General features: G+C 38.1%; 1 protein-coding gene across 2 annotated transcripts; it reads right to left on the bottom strand.

Moving 5' to 3' along the window:
- Positions 1-5,312: 5,312 nt before the first annotated feature.
- On the bottom strand, positions 5,313-24,686 carry LOC149839660 (L-ascorbate peroxidase, cytosolic-like). 2 transcript variants are annotated; one of them, XM_090002721.1, is made up of 10 exons: positions 24,616-24,686; positions 22,250-22,377; positions 21,169-21,343; positions 20,915-20,980; positions 20,733-20,781; positions 20,558-20,643; positions 20,239-20,318; positions 20,021-20,123; positions 19,648-19,706; positions 19,319-19,541 (listed from the first exon to the last, which is right to left on the bottom strand). In XM_090002721.1, exons 2-10 carry the CDS (start codon positions 22,366-22,368, stop codon positions 19,526-19,528), a joined length of 753 nt encoding a protein of 250 aa, XP_089858847.1. In that variant the 5' UTR covers positions 22,369-22,377; positions 24,616-24,686; the 3' UTR covers positions 19,319-19,525. The 2 variants fall into 2 exon arrangements, with proteins under 2 accessions (XP_089858848.1, XP_089858847.1); XM_090002722.1 differs by lacking the exons at positions 19,319-19,541; positions 19,648-19,706; positions 20,021-20,123; positions 20,239-20,318 and adding an exon at positions 5,313-5,616.
- Positions 24,687-24,887: the final 201 nt, after the last annotated feature.

Here is a 24,887-nt window from a genome sequence, read left to right as displayed (position 1 = left end):
CAGAGGCCTCAGAAGTAAAGAAACACTAACGACAAATGAAGAAGAAGAAGAAGAAGAAGAAGAAGATTACCTGCGCGTCGCCGGGCGGTGGTGGGAGGTTGACGGGGAGCGGCAGCTGGCGAGCGCCGGCTGGCGAGCGGTGGGCGGGGAGCGGCGGCTGGCGAGCGGCGGCGGCCGGACGGTGGCGAGAGCCGACGAGCGGCGGGAGGGAGAGGGCGGCAGGCGGGAGCAATACAGCGAAACAGGAAAAAGAGAAAGAGGGATGGGATTAGGGATTTACGCGACATTTAGCGATGGCTTAGCGACGGAAACATTCCGTCGCTAAGCCGTCGCTAAATCAAAATACAAAAAAAGTGACGAAATATATTTTGTCGCTACGCCGTCGCTAATTAGCGACGGATTAGCGACGACAGAGTTCCCTCTCTAAATCCATCGCTAAAATGGTGTTCTTGTAATAAAAAGTAGCGACAAAAAATGCAGTCGCTAAGTAGCGACAGATTAGCGATAAAATTTGTTTCCTCGCTAATCCGTCACGAATTAGCGACAGATTCTATCTCTAGCTAATCTGTCGCTAATTAGCGACGGAAAAAATCCGTCGCTAATTTCCGTCGCTAATTAACAATTTTCTTGTAGTGAAACACACACTTGGGAGCTTGTTTCGAAAGGTCCTCACATGAACATTGTCAGATGCAAATGGGTTTTTAAGACCAAGTTATGGGCAGATGGCTCCCTTGAGCATCTAAAAGCCCACCTTGTCACCAAGGGCTTTACCCAGTTGCCTGGAATAGATTTTCTTGAGACATTCTCATTGGTCATTAAACCCACCACCATCAAAATTGTTATCTCCATCGCTCTAGCTAAAGGGTGGCAAATTTGACAACTTGATATTAAAAATGCATTCCTGCATTGATCTTTAGATGAATCCATTTTCATGGAACAACCACCCAGTTTTTGAGACCCGAATCGTCCAGATCATGTGTGCCAACTGAGATGTGCCCTTTATAGTCTTTGACAATCTTCCAAAACCTAGTTTGACAGATTTTGTATATTCTTATTGGCTATGGGATTCTACAGTAGTGTTGTTGATTTATCCATTTTCATCTGCAACAACACGAGTTTGCTATGACAGATTTGGGATTCATTCACCATTTTCTTGGCATCCAAGTTTAGAAATTCAACAGAGGTCTCTTTTTTAATCAAACTAGATATGCCTATGAAATTTTAGAAAAAGCATAAATGCTTGATTGCCAACCCATATCTACACCTACGGTTGGAAGGCCCCACTCACCTTCACACGATGACCCATTTAAAGACATTCAGTTTTATCAAAGCCTTGATGGGAGTCTTCAATATTTGATCTTCACATGACCAAGCCTCTACTACAGTGTTAACTTCATCTGCCAGTTCATGCATGCTCCCACAAAGTATCATTTTCAATTGATTAAGTGGATTCTATGTTACATCAAGGGAACTATTCACCATGGAATTTGATTTCTTGCTTGCAATCCATTGGTGTTGTATGAATTTTTTGATGCTGACTGGGTTGGCTGCCCCACACTATCAGTTATTGCATCTATCTCGGAGGAAATTGTATTTCATGGAGCTCAAAGAAGCAACCTATGGTTGCTCGATCTAGCTCTAAAGCTGAATATCGTGCCTTGGCATCTACTACAGCTGAACTAACTTGGATCATATTCATTCTACGGGACCACAAACTATCCATACTGCATGCCCCCACTATCTTTTACGACAACATGTCAGCTCTTCACATGACTGTTAATCACGTTTTTCATAATCGATCCAAACATATTGAGATCGATTAGCATTTCATTCACAAAAAAGTAGCACAACGACAATTAGAAACTTGACTCGTCCTTCTAATGCTCAAGTCACATACATTCTCACAAAACCCATCACTAAGGTTGTTTTCTATTCTCTAAGATACAAGCTTGGGTTGTGGATTTCCCCCACACCGAGCTTAAAGGGGGGTATTATCAAATTTGATCCAGATACAAATGATGCATAGGATCATTTGTCCAGCTCAACCAAATTATTAACAACGTGAATATGAATAGCAAGCAAGATCAATTGGCCACCTCATCTTATCCTACAAAATTTTATCAAAGGAAGAAAATGGCTAATCAAGAAAAGAAAGATAAGTATATTTGTAACAGTACAGAATCCTATCAAAGAAAGAAAATGGTTAGCCAAGGAAGGAAAGATAAGTATATATGTAACAGTAAAGATGGCCTTATAAAATGTAAACAGAAAGAGATGAAAAAATGAGAAAGAAAGGTTATCCTTACCATGGATGTAGGCTAAGAGTGTTGAACCACGTATCTCTTGTGTTACTCTCATTACTCTTTCTTTTCCTCATATTTGCTTTTGGTTTAAATGAGACGAGCTTGAAGTGTTCAAGCTTGGCTCATTCTTGTGGCGAGCCAAGTCAAGTTCGATCTGGCTTATTTATAGAAAACATACAATAGTTTAGAGCTGGAAGATAGATTACAAAAAGTACATGTAAAATGTGTAAAATATGTCTAAAATATATTTTTAGTACCTAACAAGCTCATACGAGTAGAGCACAGCTGAGTACCTATTGTCCATATTCGACTTGTTGAGCCTATTTTACGAGTTTGAACAAGCTTCTTATGAGCCGAGCCACGAGCAGCTCGGCTTGCTTCCCAGCCCTATTTTTTTGTGGTGCTGAGGGATCAGCAAGAAGCTGGTAAAATTTATTGTTTCTATATGCTAAAGATAAAACAGGTTAGTTGGACTTGATTTTGATGCAGATCAGATAAGATTTGCTAACTCGAACTCTTGACACAAAAAAAAATAATAAAGCCCACATAATTGTTCTAGATCCCACCTAGATATCGATACATAGTTATTATTTGGATTTAACAATATTTGTTTGAACACGAGTTAGAGAACCAGGTTGTTGCCATCCCTCCAACCACTACACCAACCACCCCACCCCTCTCTCTCTCAAGTTTCTCTAGTTGCTTGCTTGCTTAATCGAACTACAATTGTTTGGACAGAATCTGTCACAGGAACGGGCAGTTCTTTGGCTGGCAAGAATCTATATCAGAAAGATACGGGTACAACCCCCTGTCCAAGACCAGTTTGTGATGCAAATTCGTGATTTTTTTGAACAAAATAGGACAGAAGACAAGGATTTTCTACCTTTTTAATCGATAAAAAACTGTTTAGTTTTGGTATATATATAAAAATGTAATTTTTATTAAATATATTTAAAATTATCAATGCATTTAAAATTTTAAAACATTGTTTTTATGAGCCTTAGACATTGTCGATGCACAGGACGTGTCCGATTCGTGTACACGGGCCCAAGTGACGTGTTACCATGACATGGGAGACTTTTAGAGCCTGACTTTTGTTTTATCAATTCATGAAAATGTGTCTTGTCATGAGTCGTTTAAATTGATGATAACCCCAAAGTAGGTGGGAGTCAAGGTTGGTGAATGCTAACGCAAACTGGCCCTCACCACAGGCATCGCCAAGGTCATCCCCTTCTTTAACAAGGGGCGTTATATATAGTGGCCTCCCCACAAATTTTATCTCCAAGACAAAGGAAACCCACCAGCTAAGAGGAGGAAAATGGCTTCTCAGGAGCCGGAGTGCAACCCCCAAGCCCTTGCCATTCAAATTCCCCACAACAAAATTGGTCATAAAGGAGGATGGAGCGCAGCCCCTTTTATCATAGGTATAATAAGACCTCAATACTTTCACCGTCCTCCTCTCCAAGGTGCAATCACATTGCACAGTTTAAAATGCCACTGCACCTGGTCTGTTGGGCCTCGGAGCTGACAAGCTTTATCCCAAGGATGGAGGGTGGTCAGGTGCAGCAGCACACTAAAAGTACGCAATGTGATTGCACCTGATCCGCTCTCCATTTGTTGTTAGGCCTCACAGCTGACGGGCTTTATTTCAAGGATGGAGGGTTGCCAGGTGCAGCAGCACACCAAAAGTGTGCAATGTGATTGCACCTGATCCGCCTCTCCAAGAGGTGTTTGCTTGGCAAATAGTATTATGTAGCATACAGCATGTTTCCCAAACTATTCTACATTTTCTAATAAGTTTAAGTTACACCCCCAACCCATACATGAGCTACTTTCTCATAAAAGGGATGTTGAGGAAAGTGCTTTCCAGCCTATTTTGATAGGAAAGATTTTTTTTTTTTTTTTGCATTTAGTATGTGGGTCACACCACATATTTTGCACGAGGGTGTTTGTTTCATTCGGAAAAGAGGCTCTGATTGGGGAGCAGATCTAGTGTTTGTGGCAAAAAAGCCTTATAAAAGGTGTACTGCCAAACTAGCTAGGAGTCATCTAATGGCTGCCCCCCTATAAAAAAAAAAGGGGGTGCCCCCTATTAGAGAGGGGACTCCAGTGTACTGGTTCCCCTATTAAAGTGCCCAATACTCTATGCGTGTTCGGCCCCGAACACAGAACCACGTCCGCTTCTTTCCCATTAAAGAGCATAAAACAAACACTTCCCTACTTTTTTATCTCATGTTTGTCTAAAGGGGCCTTAAAATGGTTTAAAGTTCCTCTTTTTTTCAATCAATCTGATGTAGATGAAAATGGTTGTAAAATAATCACGATAAAGAGATGATATAATGTTTGTCTAAGTTGGGGAATCTGCACATGGACCATGGCGGAGGTCGCTCACGTGGTTATTGGGGTGGTTGTGAGGGTGCTGAGATGAAGGCACCCAATCAAACCCTGCTGGCGCATGGGTGTGTCTTAGTTTTTAGAGTAGGGCCAGGTAAGATGAGGTGTCCGTGGGGCCCCAGCCAGGGATTTTCCTGGCTTCGGTGAGGGTTCACCGTCATAAAAAAGAATAAGTTGGGGGAATCTGCACATGGCATGATTTCTTGTGTGCTCCAAAATCTGGAGAATCAGAAATTTGTTGCCTCAGAATCCAACCACGCCTTGCGTTTGTTTCACACCATAAAAATAAGAGTGGCCTGAAACGGAGTGGTGCGATGCAGGTTTCTTGTGAAACCCGTTGTTTCGGTTGAAAATGTGCAGGCCCCACCTCGTGTTCATGTTAATCCAGGCGGAAAGAGTTGCACTTTCATGTGAAATTAAGGATTTTTCGCACGAAAGCAGGCGTGAAACATGTTGGTCGTTGTATGATGTAGGAATCATGAGGATTTTGCACAGTGAATCCCAGGCACCCCCTAATTGTGAAGTAGGCATTGATGTCAAAGAATGACTTGGTTTGTGATTCACTTGCAGGGAGTGCATTTGCCTCTGTCGTTGCCATCAATGGAGTAAGCATAGACCTTATACAATATCTTGATCGCCGATTCAACATCGAGAACATTGAGGCATCACAGATCACAAACATAATCAACTCACTCATGAATTTGACTCCAGTGGCCGGCGCCATCTTGTGCGATTCCTACCTGGGCTGCTTCTTAACCATCTCCATATTCGCATTCATTTCTTTCTTGGTATGTTTTCATATGGACTCTAAATCTCCTTCTTCTTCCTCCACTGTCTGAACCCAGTGGTCTGGAGGAGTTGCCAAACTGCCCCACCAAATTTGTGATTCACGAATATCACTCGGGCCTTTCTGTGTTTTCTGTAACACCAAGGTTGATGGAGCTTGAGCCGGCTTGTTTACAAAAAAAAATTTACGTTGCTTCAAAGCTACAAAACAATAAAATTTGAAATCTAAAGATATTGCTTGCAAATCAAATGTATAGTTGACCAGGGACTTGGTCAGTGTCTCCAATCTAAAACTCCAGAGTACTCCCCTCAAACCACCAGGTACAGTTTCTCATCGGCTTTGCCCTTGCAGTAAAGGGTGTGCAACCCGAGTATCCAATTCTCGAGCTCCTCTAACTTGAAAGTCTTAATAAGCCAACCGAACTAAACTGATGTGTGGAGCTCTTATGGGCACCTGTAGTATATAAATTACCAATGTTTTCTATACAGGAGTTTCTAAAACACCACTGACTCTATTTGAACAGTGGCAACTCAATGTTGTTTGATTCCTACATTTGCATGCATTCGTACGTACCCAACCATGCTCAAATCAATTCTCCAATCTGCAGGGCACAATGATGCTGATGCTTACGGCATTAATTCCATCCTTTGCGCCACCTTCATGTGAGCATGCATTAGGCTCATGTGTGCCTCCCTCAAGAACTCAGTTCGCCTTCCTATGCTTAGTCTTTGCAACAACCACGCTAGGTGCAGCAGGAGCAAGCTTCACCTATGTTACAAACGGCGCGAACCAGTTTGATAAACAAAAGGACCAGGAAGTGTTCGTCAACTGGTTCTTCTTTATGACTACACTCGCGATGCTTGTGGCGTTCACGGTGGTTGTGTACATCCTAGACAATGCGGGCTGGGGCTGGGGCTATGGATTGTGTGCTGTGCTCAGTGCCATTAGCTTGATCTTGTTCCTTCTAGGCAAATGGCGCTACCGAATTGTTAGACCAAAGGGGAGCCCTTTTGTGAGCATGGCTCGTGTAGTGATCGGAGCGACTCGGAAGACTAGGATTGGGTTGTCAAAAAATGAAGAGGACTACTACTATGAGGATAGTCCTCAAGGCAGGACTCCCGCATTGACTTCAAGTTTCAGGTATGGTCTACTTGGAGATTCACCCTCGGTCACTTAGCTTGTCTTACGAAGAAACTTCTCCCAAATAATTATAAATTCTTAATTAAAAGCATGGGACTTTTTTCTTCTTTTTTTTGAGAAATAATTACAAGGGTATTGGCTTATGGACACCCCTCCTAGAGTGGTATTTATTGAAATTTGGAACAACCATATCTTATCATTACGATAGCATGGTTTTATCAAAGGCAAATTTTGGATTAGTTAGCTTATTGGGCGCTAACACTTTCTACTTCCACATGAACAAGTTCATGGTCCTCTACTTTCCAAGTTGTGAAAATATTGAAGTTTATGAACTTGGTTCTTCCACATGACGTAGGTCTCATTAAAAGCACTTATGTCACCATTAAAATACGCATGCATTGTTCATGCAGTTTCTTCAATAAAGCAGCTCTTACAACAGAAGGTGACACTCATTTGGATGGCTCGATAGCAAAGCCATGGAGTCTATGCACCGTCCAAGAAGTTGAGGATCTCAAGACTATACTCAAGTTGCTTCCTCTGTGGTCCACTGGGGTCTTCCTTTCCACTGCCTTCGGTATCCAAACTAACCTCACTATTCTGCAGGCCCTTACCATGAATCGTAGTTTAGGTCCTCACTTTAAGATCCCAGCTGCTTCCTTTCAGGTCTTTGCACTCATTACCATGGTCGTGTTCCTACCAATTATTGACAGATTCTTTTACCCATTTTGCCGAATCCTGACTCGCCGGCCACCAACAGTCCTTCACCGTATAGGTGTTGGACATATGGTAAACATTCTTGGCATGGCTGCCATGGCATATGTTGAATCAAAGAGGCTTCAAATAATGCACACTCATGGGCCTGCAGACCACCCTGATACCATCCTACCAATCTCAGCACTTTGGCTAGTGCCCCCACTTGCACTCATCGGAGCTAGCACCGCTTTCTACATGCCAGGCCGAGTGAGTCTGTACTACCAAGAATTTCCGGCCTCGCTTAAGAACACCGGCGCGTCGATGATGTCGTTGAACATTGGGATTGGGTTTTACTTGAGTACATTGGTTGTGGATGTTGTGAGAAGGGCTACGGGATGGCTAACCAATGATATCAACAAGGGGCGTCTAGACAATGTGTATTGGCTGCTGGCTGTGTTAGGAGGGCTCAACCTCTTGTGCTATCTTGTTTGTGCTAAGCTGTACAAGCTACAACGCCGGAGCTAATTGGTGTTTGTCAAGCAACTTGTCGTCCAGTATATTGATTAATAAAGGTGGAGAGGGTCTGGACAATGTTTGATATTGCGGGAGTGCTCAATTTCTTTTATCATCTATTGTTGTATAAAGTACAGAGTCTAAGCTTCAGTTGCATACGTTAACCACCCGAGTATTTTTGTTTGTTTACATCAATGATTCATAAAGAGGAGCCCCACGTCTCCCCCTCAAAAGGATCGAAAACTCTCTTTTTAAAAAAAAAAAAAAAACCAAAGGATCGAAATCTCATCGATAATTTTTTTTACATGCATTTACTTTTTATGACCTTTTTCCAATATTTTTCAAATTTCTGTTTTTACTCGTGACAATATTCCTTTTGAGACCTTTTTTATACATCACTGGATCTTCTCTTGCCGAGAATATATTTGTAATTATGTGAGAAATCATTACCAATACTGTTACTTTTGATGCAATTAATATTAGCGCCACTAATGGCATTAATTTTTTAATTCATTCAATAAGAGCGCCCATCCGTGAGAGCCAAACAAGAATTGGAAGAATCTTATGGATCTTAACCTTGAGGTACCCTACAAGCATGGGTACAAATATCGTAAGAGGGTTCAAAAAATAATGAATTATCGTTAATGCTTATGAATGGTCATCAACAACATTTATCATCAGCATGAATTGTCGTTAGTAACATTTGTCGTCAGCAATAGTTTGAAAGACGCATGCCCTTGGGATCAACCTGACTTATTTCGTTCTTCCAAACTTAGAAAGGGACATTCCATTCCCATTTAATTCAGAAACCCTTTTATAAAGATAAAATCATATCTAAGACAACATGCCTTGGACAAATCATAGTTGTCCATTCTAAAACCGTCCTCTATGAATCTTAGATCCCAATATGGATCGGGTCCAAAAAAATAGATTCTTGATACGCGATAAACAGATTCGGATCCGCTAGAAAAATTATAACTAGGGAGACCCTCTCTCTATTTCAATATCTGGAATCCAAGTTCTAGCTCTAGCATTATTCTGCGAAAAATCTCTACATGCCTTTGCCTAGCCGACCTAGCCTAGTAAAGTCTATATCTAGCCTACCTTAGGACCGAGATCTTCTATTTCACTTTCTTTTGGAGCCTGTGTCAAGGCAAAGTGTTGTTTGTGTTTTTTCTTTCTCATCAACAATGTAGAAAGGGCTACTTATACCCGAGGTGAGATTCAATTCATTTCTTTTATTTCTTTTGTTCATTTATTGAATTTAAGTGTTGAAAGCCCTAATGTTTATATATTCTTGTTTGTTTTATAATTTTTTTGAGTTTTGGTGGCTCCCACCATCAAACTTGCCCTTTTTATAGGATCCATGAAAGAACAATTGCAAGCCGCTACACCAAAACAAAGATCTGGAGCTCCTAGTTTCCCTGCTCAACGGAGGAGGAAAGGCGCACAACCTTGAGGAACAGACCCCACAATTTCTAAAATTTAGATCCAGATTTCGGACCCTTTTTTAAATCTTTTTCCATGAAATTTGTTCTTTTTTGTTTCAAAAACTTGGGGATCCAAGATTCGAATTTTTGAAAAATTGATGTTTCAAGATTAGTAGTTTTGTTTCTGTTTGATGTTTGTGTATTGGATTCACCTGAGATCCAAAATCCAGTTTTGTCTTGTGTCCTCTCTCGCATTATCCGCTTGACAGAGTCATATCTCCCTTCCCTTAGGACATTTTTCAACATTTTATAGCTCATTGGAAAATAGACATTCGGCTCTTTCATTCTCATTTTTCACACAATTTTGAATTATGATTCTAAAGTATCTGCAAATGTGCGTAAATAAGAAAAATAATTAGTTTCCTGATTACTTTCTGCATAACAGTCTTAGTTTTCAGGTGTCTTAACAATCTAAGATTGAGAGTCTGTATTTTTAGAGTAGTTGGAAAGCTAAGACATAGGTCTAAAACTTTTAAGTTTTGGGTCTAAAGCGAAAATCCCTTAGGGTTTCTGTTTTTGAGTTCCAAAACCAAAACAAAAAATTATCCTGCAAACTGAAAATGTTAAACAGTCCATCTTCTAGAGGATCTTTCTCCTCAACCGCTTAATAGATCACGGTGATCTTGGTGGCATTGGAAAGCTAACATCCAGGTATATTTTTATCATATTTATCATTGTCTTGGATTCCTTGTATAGGTAGCCTGCAAATAGCGTATATCAGTTGGGATGGGTGCACCCGCCCTTGTTCATCTCCTGCTTTTGGAATGTTCTTAGGGTTGTATGTCAGCACTCGTTCATCATTTTTCATTGAATCCAAATTTCTTCTATCTAGTTTCTTTGTTCTTTTCTATGTGTTTTCGAAATATTTCAATTTACACAACATAAAAATAGACAGAACGACATCATATTCAATTAATCAATGATTTATTTTCAAAAATTTGAGGATCCACAATTATCTTCTTTTTTTATGTTCTTTCATGTGTTTTCTTGTAGTATTGGATGATTTCTCATCTTTCTGCTTTTATATATATGTATAGGGTAATACATTCATGTAAAATGAAATAAATGAAACATGTTAAATGGTTTTTTTAAGCTTTTTTTGTTTTGTTTTTAAATTTTGACGGTACATATGTGATCTATGTAATTGATTTTATAGGGATCAGTTCTTGAAGCATTTGATTCCAACGCATGGGTGGGTTTTTACAAGGTTCAAAAAATCAACGGTCTAAAATCTTTGTAAAAATTTTAGGCTCTAAATATCATTTTTTCATCAAAAACACATGATCCAGGTGTCGATTCCTAGTAAATTGACCATGCCCCAACATATATTGATGCCTTGAGAATTTGAACTCCTTGAGAATTTGGACTCCTTTATAATAAACCATGAACCATTGACTTACTTCTCCTTCATTGTGGTGAGGACATATTTATGGATTTTTCTTTATGGAGAGGGACCACATTGGAAAGGCCCCTTGACTAGATGAGGTGGCATTTGAATCTTAGAGCAATGGTTCTAACGTCTTTCATGAATCTAGGACAGTAACAGAGACCCAAAACGTAGACCGGTCGAAAAAACAAGGTTTTATTGGATTTTTCTAAAATCTAATATCTATGGCCAATTTTGCCACTGATTTTGACCTCAAAAATAAAGTATTTCAAAAAATCACAGAAAAACAAAGAAACTAGACATAACATCATATTCACTTAAAAATGATGAACGGGTGCTCAGATACAGCCCCAAAAACATTCTTAAAGCAGAAGATAAACAGGTGCGGGTGCACCCATCCCAATTGATATATTGTAAACACCTCAAATTTTCCTCATCCATTCTCAGACACCCCCCTCTCGCAGATGCCAACCTCTGTAGGTCATTATAGGAGTCAAACCTTAAGTTTGTCCAGTTTAGGTGTCATTTCCCCCATTTTGTCAAGAAATTTACCATTTTACCCCTAGATTATATTGGATTTCAGTTAGTTAGAGTCAATCGAGCTTGTTTTAAGCTCAGAACAGTTAGAATGTCAGTCATTTCTAGCGCATATGAGCTCACGATGAGTGAATCCTTTTCATTTCTGACCATTTGAGCTAAAATCAGTCCATTTTTTTATAAATGAGCTCATTTCTAGCTCGAATCCAAGCCAATTGTCTTCGAGTCAATTAATTTCAGTCGACCCTATTCCCTCGAGTCTAACTTGAGCTTACCAGGAGTTCAAGCACTCCAGTTTCAGTACAATTTTATTTTCCATACTGTCAGAGTCCATTTTAGCTCATTTCAGCTCATTTCAATTGAAGTTGAGCTAAATCCAATCAGTTGAGCTAGTGTTTGAACTCTGAAATTAGTTCACCTCAGTAATTCTGACCTTTGTTCTAGCTCAAACTCAGTATATTTTTGTCACCCACTTCACTCCATTGGTCATTTCTCACCATTTCACTGAGAATTATGACATTTCTCAATCATTCAGCCTGAAAGTAAGTTGAGTTGTTATTTGTTTAGTTCCTTTGAGTTTAGAAACCTTAGGATTCAGTTTAAACCAGTTCAAAATCTCAGTCTTTAGTGTCACTTCTTGCCCTGCAGAGGCAAAAGCATTTCTCGGATCATTTTGTTCGAAATATCATTTCTATCATTTTTTAAGCTGGTATAAGTATCAATCTGATCTCGGATCAATTTCCTTCTTGAAAATTTTAGTTGTGTGCGAGACTCAATTTGCATTTGGATCGAATCCAATATCGGGTTTGATGTTCAATCTTTAATTTTCATCCTCAAACAGGAATGTTCAATTTTTTGTCTTTGCCAGGGGTCTAGGACTTCAAATCCCTCACCCAGGGTTCATATTTTGCATCGCATTCATATCACTTTGCACCATTCTGTATCATTTCATGCCATTTTATTGCATTTTATCGTATTGCATTTCATCTTTGAGGTCCAGTACTCTGGTTTTTCAGAATCTCAAATCCAGACTCGATTTTTAAAACCTTTATTTCGGAGTTAATTTCAAATACCTGGGTTTTAAATCAATATTTGTCTTTTGGCTAACCCCCAAGGTTTTATACTCCTTTATCTCAAAAATATTTTTTTTCGAAAGCAATCTGGATTCATTTCAAACTCAATTTTTAACTGATCTCAATTCTAAGATGAGACCCATCTAGGTGGCGTCACTTCTGGATCACTTCTTTTATTAAGATTTCTCAAATTTTAGTGATTTCAAAAGTTTTAGTCAGTTTAGGACTGTCCCGGAGTTTCAGTCAGTTTAGGACTCTATTTTAATTTCTATTTTTACCTATTTTAAGAAAGCCTTTCAAAATATTTCAAAAAGAAACCAAAATTTTAGAGTTTTAGCTGGATCAGGACTCTGTTCCAGAGTTTTAGTTGATTTAGGATTCTGACCCTGACTTCATCTTTTGTCAATTTTTGAGAAAATCTTTTAAAAACCTCCTTCATTTGTCTTTCAAAAAATCAAATTTTAGAGTTTTAGTTGGTTTAGGACTCTAGTCTAGAGTTTGAATTAGTTTAGGACTTTGTTTAAACTTTTGATATTTAGCTGGTGATTTTAACTTTGTTTTAAAAACCCTTTTTAATCTTTATTTTAACCTTTTCAAAACCCGAATGTGGAGACCACACAACTGGCACCACATTTGAGAGATTTTCAGTTTATTTAGGACTCTAGTTGATTTAGAACTTTGTTTTCATTTTCAAACTTATCTTTTGTTTCAAACTCTTTTTTGAAAATCGTATTTTTAACTCCTTTATTTTCAAGTTTTAAAATCATTTTTGAAAAATCAAATGGAGCACACACTAGGTGACGCCACATTTGAAGGTGTTTAGGTTAGTTTAGGTTTAGTTAGTATTCTAATTAAATTAGAAGTTTGAAAAGTCAAGATTGATTTTAAAAATCAATCTTTATTTTAACATTTTAAACATTGATTTTAAAACGTGTAATTAGAAGTTTTTAAAAACCAAATGTGGGCCCACATAAGTGGCGCTACATTTGGGGGTTTTCAAAGTTAATTAGGGGTCTCAATTAGGTTAATTAGTAGTTTAGTTATGTTAGAAGTCTTTAGCCAAACCATCCCCCTTAATTGAATTAATTAAGAGGAGTTTTAAAAAAATAAAAAGCTCTAATTAAGAGTTCTAAAAATGCTATAAATAGAGGGCTATAAGGGGGTCGACCAGCATGTTCTCTCCTCTCCTCTCTCTTCCTCAAGCTTCCTCCTTCCTCCATTGCTGCAACCAAGGTGAGCTTTCTCTCTCCCTTCATTTTTTTTTTTAGTTTTCATTATTTTTTATGTGTTTTCACCTTTGTCGCCGCTATGCATTAGTTTTTCTTTATTTTTTTTGTTCAAGATCCATGTTCCACGACCTAAGATGATGATCTACTGATCATCCATGGTTGTTTTCATGCTTTTAATCCATTGGATTTGTTAGAAATTCAATTATTATGTTAAATGCCCGAAAAAGATCGAGATTCAACCTTTTATAGGTTGAATCCCTCTTTTAATGGCTAAATCAAAATTCTAACTGTGTTTCCCTAATTTGTTTTTGTTTATTTCATTATACTCATATTTATTTTAGTTGTTCAAACATCAAATCATGATTCATTGCATTATTTACACATTTTTTAATATTTTTTAGCATGAATAATCCATGTTATTTCATTCTAGGGTTTTAGATTCGTTATTTACAAATCTAGCCATCTGTTAATGTATTTATTTCATCAATTTATATTCGTTAAAAATATATAAATTTTTTATGGTGAAAGCATGCATGTGCCCACGATTTTCAATAAAAAAATAGACTTTTTTGAGATCTGTAACCCTGTTTTAAAAAATCCAAACCGAAACCTATTTTCTGAGTTGAGAAAACGCTATGAAAATCCAAAGTCATCTTGTTGGAGACATATCTCCCTTATCGGAGATCACTTTTTCGATCCGTAAAAAGTAGTGTATTACACATGATGTCTACTTAAATCTATAAAAATTTTATAAATTTCTATAGTGGATTGATATTTTATTTCAGTTAAGAATCGGATTTGTATTTCTGCAACTGTTAATCGTTATTTAGAATTAAAGCTAACTTGCCAGAAACGATTTATCTCTAACCGGAGATTGTATTGATGATCCGTAAAAAAGAGTGTCTTCATCATGATGTCTAATATCTTTTGTAAAATTTTCAAAAATTTTAGTTTTGTTTTGCTATATTTTCTTGCACCCAAAACTGCATCTGTCTGTTTTATCTTGTTATGCATATGCCTGAATTAGGTACGTGTTTCTGGAAGCATATCTCCCTAACCAAAGATGATTTTTTCGATATGTAAAAAAGACTATTTTTTTTCATCTATCTAGTTTTTCTCTGTAAAATTTCATAAGTTTTCATGGTCGTTTGATATCTTATTTAGGTCTGACAATGTGACAGGCACGTGCCCACAGACAAAATCATATATTTTCATCTTTTTATTTAATTTTTATATCAAAATAATACCAAAAATATATATTTTATTGCATTTTAATTTTAAAGTTATTATAAGTGTTCATGTTAATTTTTTTGAGTTTTGAAATTCATTTGATGCATTATTTAGTTAAATCATAAAAGCAGGATGCTCGTAGAGTCCTGATTCAACTGAAACACGGGCAAAAATTAATATTTTTCTAATATTTGAAATTTTTCATGAAAAGTTTTATATTTTTAGGGTTTGATCATGTTCATAATCATATAAAGGTGCTCTCTACCCGATTTGGCTTTGTTTTGAGTTCGTTTGATCCCCGGATTAAATGAATTACCAAAATCTTTTCTGAAAAACCTTGTTTTTAACCCTGTTTTACAATAAAGGTCAATTTTCAAGGCTATTTTGACCATTTTTTTCAAAATTCTGAATTTTAAAGTTGTTTTTTTTATTATTTATTCAATTATATATCATCTATTATGTCATTTATTGAGTTTTATTTTAGGGAACCATTGGAAAAGGCTTATATCCAGATAAATTTCTCAATTACAGATATTGTTGGATAAATCCCGAAAATTTGATATTTGTCTACTAGCAAGTTTGATTATTTTGCAGGAATATTCAAGATTATATTTTTCTTTATTTCTCTTTTCTTTTTCTTCAATTTATTATTGATGTAAATTATAAATATTGAAATAAGAATTTAATTTTTTGCTTAGATTAAGGTTGCATTGCATATAGTTATTTTTAATAATATGATTCGTGTGATGAATGATGATTCATGCATATTTCAATTTCATAATGGTCTATATGAATGGAATGTGCACTCGCTTCTAAGGGGTTAATAAACTCGATTGAGTTCATATTTGTGGTCATAGTCAGAATACGAACAATATCCAGATCATATTCTTTTAAGCCACAAGCAGCCTACACTCTTAGGCATTTTCAGAAATCGTGGCATATTTTCATAACTTTTCTAAGTATTTACCCCTTTTAGAATCAAATAAACTATATTCAATACACATTCATGGTCATAGTTAGGAATATGTGTTGAGTTTATTTCATCTAAATTCTATAAGGCACATGAATCCTTTTACAAAAGATTTTTTCATAAATTCTTCAGAAAATATTTTCTCAATTTGCATTCATTTATCTAGGTTTAGACTACATCATGAAAAGATTTCATAGGGTCACATGCCCATCCCTGTTGAGTTATTTCACAAACCAACCTCAGAAAAATCAATTTTCTCTAAGTTATCTTGGATTTTTCCCAAAATCGATTTTCTCAAAACCCATGGTTTTTCAAAGAATTGTCCAAGGCTTTTCCAAGTTTAGTTTACGATTTTTCAAGTTTGCTCTTCTTCGGAGATGTTTTCCAAGCTTCAATATTTCTAAATTTCAAAGTTTAAATTTAGAGAAATCAACTTTCTCAGAGTTATCTGAATTTTATTCAAAATCGGTTTTTTTCAAAACATTAGGATTTCTTCATAAATCGATTTTTCTTCTCTTCCAAAATACTTTCCTAATGTGATTCACGATTTTCAAAGTATCATTTTTCAAGTATTTTCTAATCTTTGAAGCATACATCATGTTTTCAATCCGCATTTTCGAAAATTTATAGCACATGCTTGATTCTTTGTGCATTTAGGAAATAGAATATCGATTTAGATAGTTGAGTAAAGCAAAGCACATGATTGATCCTTGGTTCGATTACCCCTAGTTATGGCGGCAGAAACGGTTGAACTTCATATCGACAGGCGAGTCTCATTCCTCAAAATTTCTCGCATTTTAAAAATGGAGGCGAGTTATTTTCAAAATCGTTTTCAAATGTCAGTTTAACTTGCAAAAGTAAAACTTTGCAATGATAACATATACGCTATTTGCCGACTACCTGCACCATGAATCTAGGTAAACAGTAAAAAGTTAAATGATGAATGGGTGTTAAGATAAACCCCCTAAGGTTCTCGTTTCTTAGTTCTAAAAACAAAACAGACACACTGAAACTGTTGAAAAGTCTATCTTTCAGATGACGTTTCTCCCCAACTACCCAATAGATCATGGTGATCTTTGAAAGCTAATGTTCTGATTTGTCTCTATCATTTTTATTCTTTTCCTACATTTCTGGTATAGGTCAAATAGTGTATATCAGTTGGGATGGGTGCACCCGCACCTATTCATCTCCTGTTGTATGAACGTTTTTGGGACTGTATCTCAGCACCTGCTTATTATTTTTTAGTGAATCTGATGTCCTTGTATCTAGTTTCTCTGTTCTTTTCTGTGTTTATCGAAATACTTCATTTTTTAGGTCAAAATCTGTGGCAAAATCGGCCACAGATCTTAGATTTTAGAAAAGCCGAAACTCATTTAGCACACACACACACACACACACTATATATATATATATATATATATATATATATATATATATATATATATATATATATATATATATATATATATATATATGTGCCTTTTCTCAGCTAATCACTAGCAGATGCCTTCTTGCATCAACTCATGACAGCTTAATTGGACTAATCCAACTTTGAATGTTTCAAGGTGTTAGATCCATTGACAGCCCTAATGCATGCTGTCTAAGTTATTTCCTGAAAACCTTGATCCTGTGAACTCTTCGAGAACGCCAAGAGACCAACGCAACTGGGGGATACTCAAAATTATCATCCTCTCCGGATATAACAATCAGCAGGAGACAGTAGTAGCGGTGATGAGAGAGAATATGTGGATGATTGATGCAGAGTGCATTTTCATAAAGTTATCTGTGTGTGTTGATTTTGGATGTTACCTTGCATTCCAGCTTGTAAAGTGTGATCAGTGAGTAATTGCATCGGTGATTTTAGCATGGGTCTTGAATTGTAAACTATTTGTCAAGATTGTAATATAGTTTCCTCTTATGTTGAATAAAATTCCAACTGTCACATGATTATGTTTTTTTTTACTGCTGAGAGAGAGAGAGAGAGAGAGTTTTCATACTATTTGTCAAGATTCTAATATATTTTCCTCTTATGTTGAATAAAATTCGTAATTTCTGTCCAACTGTCACATGATTACGTTTTTTCAGGAGAGAGAGAGAGAGTTTTCATATAGTACTAAGGGGAATCAATCTCAAACATAAAAAATATATATATATGAAAAAAAAGGGATTCCGTTTCCATTATTGGATACAAACGAGGGAATGGGAATCTAATTCCAATTCACAAAGTCATCCAAACAAAAAATTTGGACTCCTTGAGAATTTCATTCTAGGAATTGAATTCCCTGAATTATATTCGTCAGGATTCCTTGAATCCAAACAGTGACCTAAGGTTAAGCATCTCTCTCATTCTCTACCGGACTTCTCTTTGTTATGGTCTCGTTCAGCTAAATGAATTCTGCAAGCCAATGGTCGGTCTCACCTTAAGGAAATAACCTGCCGCTCCCGCTCTCGCCTACTATTCACCTGTGTTGGTTCCATGTGATTAGGTTTATGAATGAAAAAAAGACTAAGAAATGGTTACTATTTCATTTTAGATAGCTTCGTTTTCATTGGGAATGTGAATCATGAGCACGGTTGTCAACAACTCAGCTATCCGGATCATCAAGAATTTCAAGGTGCATGAATCTTGTTCAAATAACCACTTGCAAATTTTGGTTTTCGAGTTCAGGTTTTCACGAGTAAATTCCAAATTCAGATCTGTATCTTTTAAAAAACTTATGTTCACTAAAAGTGCAGGTTAAGCCAAGGCAGGTCGGATTATATAAAATCGTGGGGGCCGCAGGTCAACCATATAATGTTCATGCTAGGGCATTCAGGTACAGATCCGCTCTATCACCTCAGATCCGACCCATTGATAGATCTGTTTTTTAGTTTGGCTGAGTTGAGGTTTTCCATTGATGGGAAGAGGGTGAATTGATTAACGATTGTTGGTCAGTCGTGGCATTTATGGATCATCTCATTTTGACATCATTAAGAGGGCAACCATGTGTTTTTTACAAGGGTACAATCTGAATTCTGAGAAACTTTGAATGGTTTCACATTGTAGTAGACTTCTCGTTAAGGGAGGCCAACACAGGGTCATCGTACAATTTGGATCAAAAGTTTGGTCTCATCTTAGAATTTTTGAATGTCAGAAAAACTGAAAAGTTGCTACCTGACTTGAAATCTCAAGTAAAAGTTTGATCTTAAATGGAAATTTTCCTTTTAAAAGTTAAAACTTAGGCCATAACCCACAGATTTTTGCCACTCAACGCAAGCACTACTCACAAACGTGCCACCCAACTGGCCGAGCTGGCTCGGACCATCGAAGCCGCCACTTATTGTTTGCTTACTAACAAAAGTTACAAAACACGGGCACCACCCAAAATCAGGAACCATCCAAACCTCAATGAAGCCAGTCAGGTCAAAAGGCCTTTGCTCAAAAGGTAGTCAAACGGCCTTGCTCATGGACCGTGGCTTCGTTTTCACAGAATATTTCAACTGATTTACCCAATAACTTATTTAGTGGTTACGAAGCAACTATTAATAGCAGCTATTCATCATCAAAGACAATTATCTAAACACTTCACGATAGAGAGAGAGGTCGTTGGCAGGTTTCAAATTTTGATAATATCCAACATAACATCTATGCATCCGTCCACAAGTCTAATTTTATTACATGTGCTATAACGCCCGCCCAAAAACACTAACGACACCCACCTGTTGATTAGCAAAACCCCTTCAAAAAGAAAACCACGCACACTGCCACCGCCACCATCCCCTCTTATCATATTTCGCCTTCAGCATGCAACAAATCTGATTCAAGAAAGAAACAACCAAGCCTTTAAATAAAAAAGCAAGTAGCGTTGGCTTTGTTTTTTTGGTGCAAACAAAACCAAACTCAGTATTCATCTGAACTTACCCCAGTTCGGACAGCTTCATGTGAGCCTCAGCATAGTCAGCAAAGAAGCGATCCTCATCCTAAAACATCCACCGTCGTTCATCAGATATATGAGAATCAATAACGACAAAAAAAGATTTTAATGTTAAAAAAAAAATCTTTGGTATCGAGGGGTGCTCCGGTTGTTTGGTAGGAGCGGTTAGCAGACGTCTCCTTGTGTTGGGACGTTGCAAGTTCAAAACCCAATGACACCATGAACAACAGGTGCGGGTCTGCCTAACCCCAGCTTGCCTATCAAAAAAACAATTTCTTTGATGGTTCGAGGCCATCGCAAAGAAAAAGGCATAAGCAAAAGGCTCCGAGAGAAAGAATAGCAAGCGACCAAACCACCTACCGCTGCATACTTGTCCACCAAGGGTCGGAAGACTGGATCGCTCAGAAGAACTTTGTCTGATGGCAACTGAAGCAGACCATCTTTCTCCCCGCTCAGCAGCTCCCTGGAAACAGCAAACTTGGGTTAATTGGTTTCACAAGCTATAACCCGAACACACTCGTTTAAAATTTCACCAACAAAAGTAATGACGATAAACGGAAGGGACTACGGCTTTTTACTTGAAGTAGCTGTTATCAAAGATGAGAGGGTTGGTTGTCCAGGCTCCCTCAAATCCAGACCGCTCCTTGTGGCACCTTCCCTGCAACGAGGGACACTCAATGAACCATCTACATGACTACCACCAGACTAACCACAAAGGCTACATTTGCGACATGCAGAATTGTCAAATTGGCTTCACTTTAATAAATCCCATGAATAAAAGACTTCCAGAGTAGTTTCTGAGAGTAAGATATGAACCCTTGAATTTACATAACACTAACAATTGCGCATGTTTCGGTACTAATGCAAAGCAATGTTTTGAATAGAACTAGGTCATACCAGGGTGTGTCCGCCGGACAATGCAACGATGTCCTGGTCAGTGAGACCCATCTGGTCCTTGAAGACAACTCTCAGGTGATCAGAACCTGCAAAGTGATAAAGAAAAAGAAATAATCGTCTTCACATTTAAGCAACCTACAGAAACAAGATCGATGGTCAGGCGTATCATACGAACCCTTGGTAGCATCAGGAAGGCGGCCTTCCACTGGTGACTCAACCTTGTCCTGCAAATGTTACCGAGTATTATAATTATAAAAAGTAAGATCTGTTGACAATGCATCATTTTCCTGAAGAAAAGAAATTGGATTCTTAGAGATACACATAACACATAATAATACACAGGAACAATCAATTTACCGGCCTCCCAGGATGGAATGGAACGTCCGGTCCCCCGGTAACTTCAACAGCAACAACTCCAGCTAGCTGCAGCACAGTTTTTATGCTAAATGAATCACGAAATATAATTAGGAATACAATGAAATAGCAGTATAATACTAGACTGAAAACAAAAGGTTTCAAAGCAGTTTGTTCTTTTGCAATATTTTAACCGAACAGAACACACTAAATGGAAGTAAAACATGCTTGCAGAGAGAGAGAGAGAGAGAGATTACCTGGACAAAGTCGGCATAAGAGAGGATGGGGAACTGTTGCCTGACTGGTTCCAAAAGCCTCACAGCAATGTCGAGCCCAGCATTAGCCCCATGGGCAAGCTCAGCGTCATTCTTGATGGTCCCAAAAGGACCTCCAGTCATAGTCTTAACATCAAAAGTACCAGCCGAGTGCCATCTGCAGCAGATGTAGACACCATAAAATAACCACGGTTGCAGGGCATGGACCCTGGGAATTACTGTGCAGAGGCATTTTATACAGCCATTCAGTGAAATTTTCTGCAGCATAATGCAACAGTATAATCTGGGAATGTCACGGGCTCAAAGAGACATTGTATCGCATGTATGTAACAGAAGTTGCAGAGATCTTGATAACAAAGGTCGATCAGCCGGCAAGAATTGATCGGTGAAAAGAGCGAAAGCCTGCTCGTCATCACCTCATGTGGTTTCCAACCGATCCTTAGAACACCATATCCCATCACGAACCCCAATGGACTAAATATACTAAATAAAATAAGGATGACTCCCCTATATAAGCTATAGAGTGGATCGTCATGCATAGGCAGCAGTCAGGCCTCTTATAAACATGTTGATAATCGGCCTTAAGCATACATTATCAGGCAGTAAAGGCCACAATGACTTCCGCAGACTACCATTTAAGCAAATATCGAGCCTGCTTGCTGCGCTACAAATTTTTAAGCGATGGAACAACAATTAGAGCTGCAAGTGTTAGCTAACAAAGGTAACTCCTCATCTTGGGGAGGATAAAGCGCCGGTATACGTTTTGGCGAGCTATCCTGAACCTTAAGTTCCTTCTTGGGAGGAGAGATAATTCGGTACATTTTGAAGGATTTAACAGCCCCAGATGTTTCTAAGGTGGAAAAGATGCCCAGCCTTCTCAGGAACACGTAAGCACAAAAACACAAAAATACAAAAAAGGGTTGTGTTGCTCTAGTTTGGCATTTGAGATGACCAAAATAACTTTGGAAAACATAACCAATCAAAACGAACCAACACAAAAGGAAAAGCTCTGAAGACATGATGACAACCAAAGAGGGTCATAAAAAAAAGAGTCTGGACTTACGCCAGACGGAGGATAATGGGGGCACAATTCTTCTCAGCAATGACCCCTCTGAGCTTCCGCCTGCATCCCTCAACGGCTTTCTTGTATTCCTCGCTAACGGTGGGGTAGCTCTTTCCCATGGTGAAGCCCTGAAATTGCAGCCAAAGAACCGTAAGTTATTCCATTAAACTCCACTCCAGAACTTATTTAGACTAATCAAGCACGCCAGCTCAACCTCTGACGAGCTCCCAGAATTAAAAATTAACAAGATAAGGTGGGGAAGCGACAAGGAAAGGATTAAAAGACAATACAACAAATGGGAACTATGAAGAGACTGGAAGTAAATTCCGCTCTCATTTTAGGTCTCGTTTGGGAGGCGGAAAGCGGTTTCCGTGGGCCCCACATACTCCAGTTGAAACACGGGAGCAAAGAAACCCTCTCTTTTCAGGGGAAACAAAGCCTGACGGAGTGGCCGGACTTCGTTTCCGCAGAGAAATTTTTAATTAGAAAAGATCAACACGAAAAAAACAGAAACTGCAATTCTGAAGTTATCCAATAAGACGTGTGCATTATGGGGGGAACTAACTGAGAGAAATTGAAGAAGCGCATGGGTGAAAATCACGATAATTTTGACATGTCCCAGTGGTTTGCTGCGTTCGATCCATGTGACGCACCCACTTGTCCCAAAAATTTCGCAATCACAGAGACCATCTGCCTCGTCAGCTTCGGGGTTCTAATATTAAGTTCCCAAACGTTGTAAAAAAGAGGCAAAATAAAAGAGCATATAATCAAGGATAAAATAAGAATAAAAGGGATGCACGAGGTAGAGAAAGAAAAAGGTAAATTCAGCTATTAATTTGAAGAGCAAATTTATTATCCTTGAAGAACCATATATTCTATCTGCGAAGGAATCATTTTTACCCTAGTCTTCTCTCGTTTGAAAGCTAAAAACCAGGGACAAAGATATGAGCTAAAAGAATGAATAATGACTGAAAAACAGGAAAGTGATGCAATAAAAATCACAAAGCGATCGCTGAACGATAAGGCAAAAGAAATCAAGAAAAGCAAGTGCTTGGAGAAGAGCATAATTGAGGGGTTCGTTGTGAGGACATAGCATAAATGCGTTACAAGAAAAAGATTCAAAAGAAACTATGGAAAAAGGTTAAAATCCAGCTGGCGTGGTGGTTAGTTATGGCTGATTATCCACTCACAAAAAAAATGGGAATATCCACAGTTATACCACATTTCTGGATAAAAGGACATCCTAATAATAACAACGAAATCAAGAGATTAGCGAAACCGGAAAAAAATCAACAAATCAGTTTGAACGAGTTATACTCTCAACTAAACCCGTCACAAGTACGATTAATTGCGGATCACCCAAAGATCGATAGCAGGACTGCTTAAAACCAAAGGGAAGAGGGTCCACATCAAAATAGGTAGATCAAAAGGAGAAGAAACGGACTCGGACTAACACGCCAAAAAGATAGAGAGCGGACAGTTAAAACACAATCAATACGTAAGGCATGAGAGGGAGAGAGAGCATTCACTGCATCATGATACAACCGCTCCTTCACTCCTCGATGGGACCCAAAATGACTGAAGAAATGGGGGGAAATTCCAAGACAAATAAACGCGAAAAGATGCCGAAAAAAAAGGAATACAGTATCTGAATAGAAAGGCAAAATGTAGAGAGAGGAAAGCAATGAAATCCCAGATGGTGTAGGCATTAGAAGAAAATAAAAGAAAAACCAGAAAAAGCAACTATGCGAGAAGCAAAAAAAAAAGGATCAAAAAGTCGCGGAATAAAACCCAGAAAATGGAGCTACTGAAGATGATGACGACGACGATTGAAAGACGATTTGGAATTCGTAAAGTGATTTGACACCAAAAAATGAACAAGGTGTACACAAAAAGAGCATAAATGCAGTAAAATAAATCCGAAAAATCGAAAACAAACAAATCTCCGAACAAAGTGGAACTACTACACAAGATCACGATGGATTTGAGCATCATCATAATCTTCGTCATCGTCTTCATGAGAAATAAGTAAAAAACATTAGCCAAAAAACGTTAAAATCGTGACCATGTAGAGCAAAACCAAGTACATTAAAAGAAAAAGCACATCGAACCAGAGAAGGAGATAGCTACAGCCTAAATGATGAAATCAACCATCCGATATAAATGAGAGCGGTTACAGATTCAATATCGAAACAAAAGCTCGAAAAAATACCAATACTTCAAACAGTGCATTCGATCAAAACGATCGCCATTGAAAACTAAAAGAATGCAGAAAATATAATAAAAATGCAGAAAATGGGGAAGAAAATAGCACAAAGAATCCACGATGTAACGGAGAAGGAAGAGGAAGGAAATCATTGGCTCACCGACAGTGAAAAGCGACAGCAAGAGGAGCGAAAGCAAAACCCTAAAACCGAACCAGCAAATGACACGAGCGCTCCACGCATCGTCCATTGCGCAGAGTCGGACTATAAATGGTCCCCGCCCCAACTCTAGAAGCTTCGAGTAGCCCTCTTCCTGGCCGTCCGATCCGAGATCTTACGGATAAAGCCCGTCGCCCTCCAATAGACGGCAGAGATTTCTCAGATTTCCCGAGATGAACGACTATCCGATAAGGTATGACGTAAATGAGGAAGGA

This window comes from Nuphar pumila, chromosome 4 (assembly GCF_984573655.1).
Source record: "Nuphar pumila chromosome 4, dmNupPumi1.hap1.1, whole genome shotgun sequence".
Lineage (NCBI taxonomy): Eukaryota > Viridiplantae > Streptophyta > Magnoliopsida > Nymphaeales > Nymphaeaceae > Nuphar > Nuphar pumila.
This window is presented reverse-complemented; position numbering and strand designations above follow the sequence as displayed.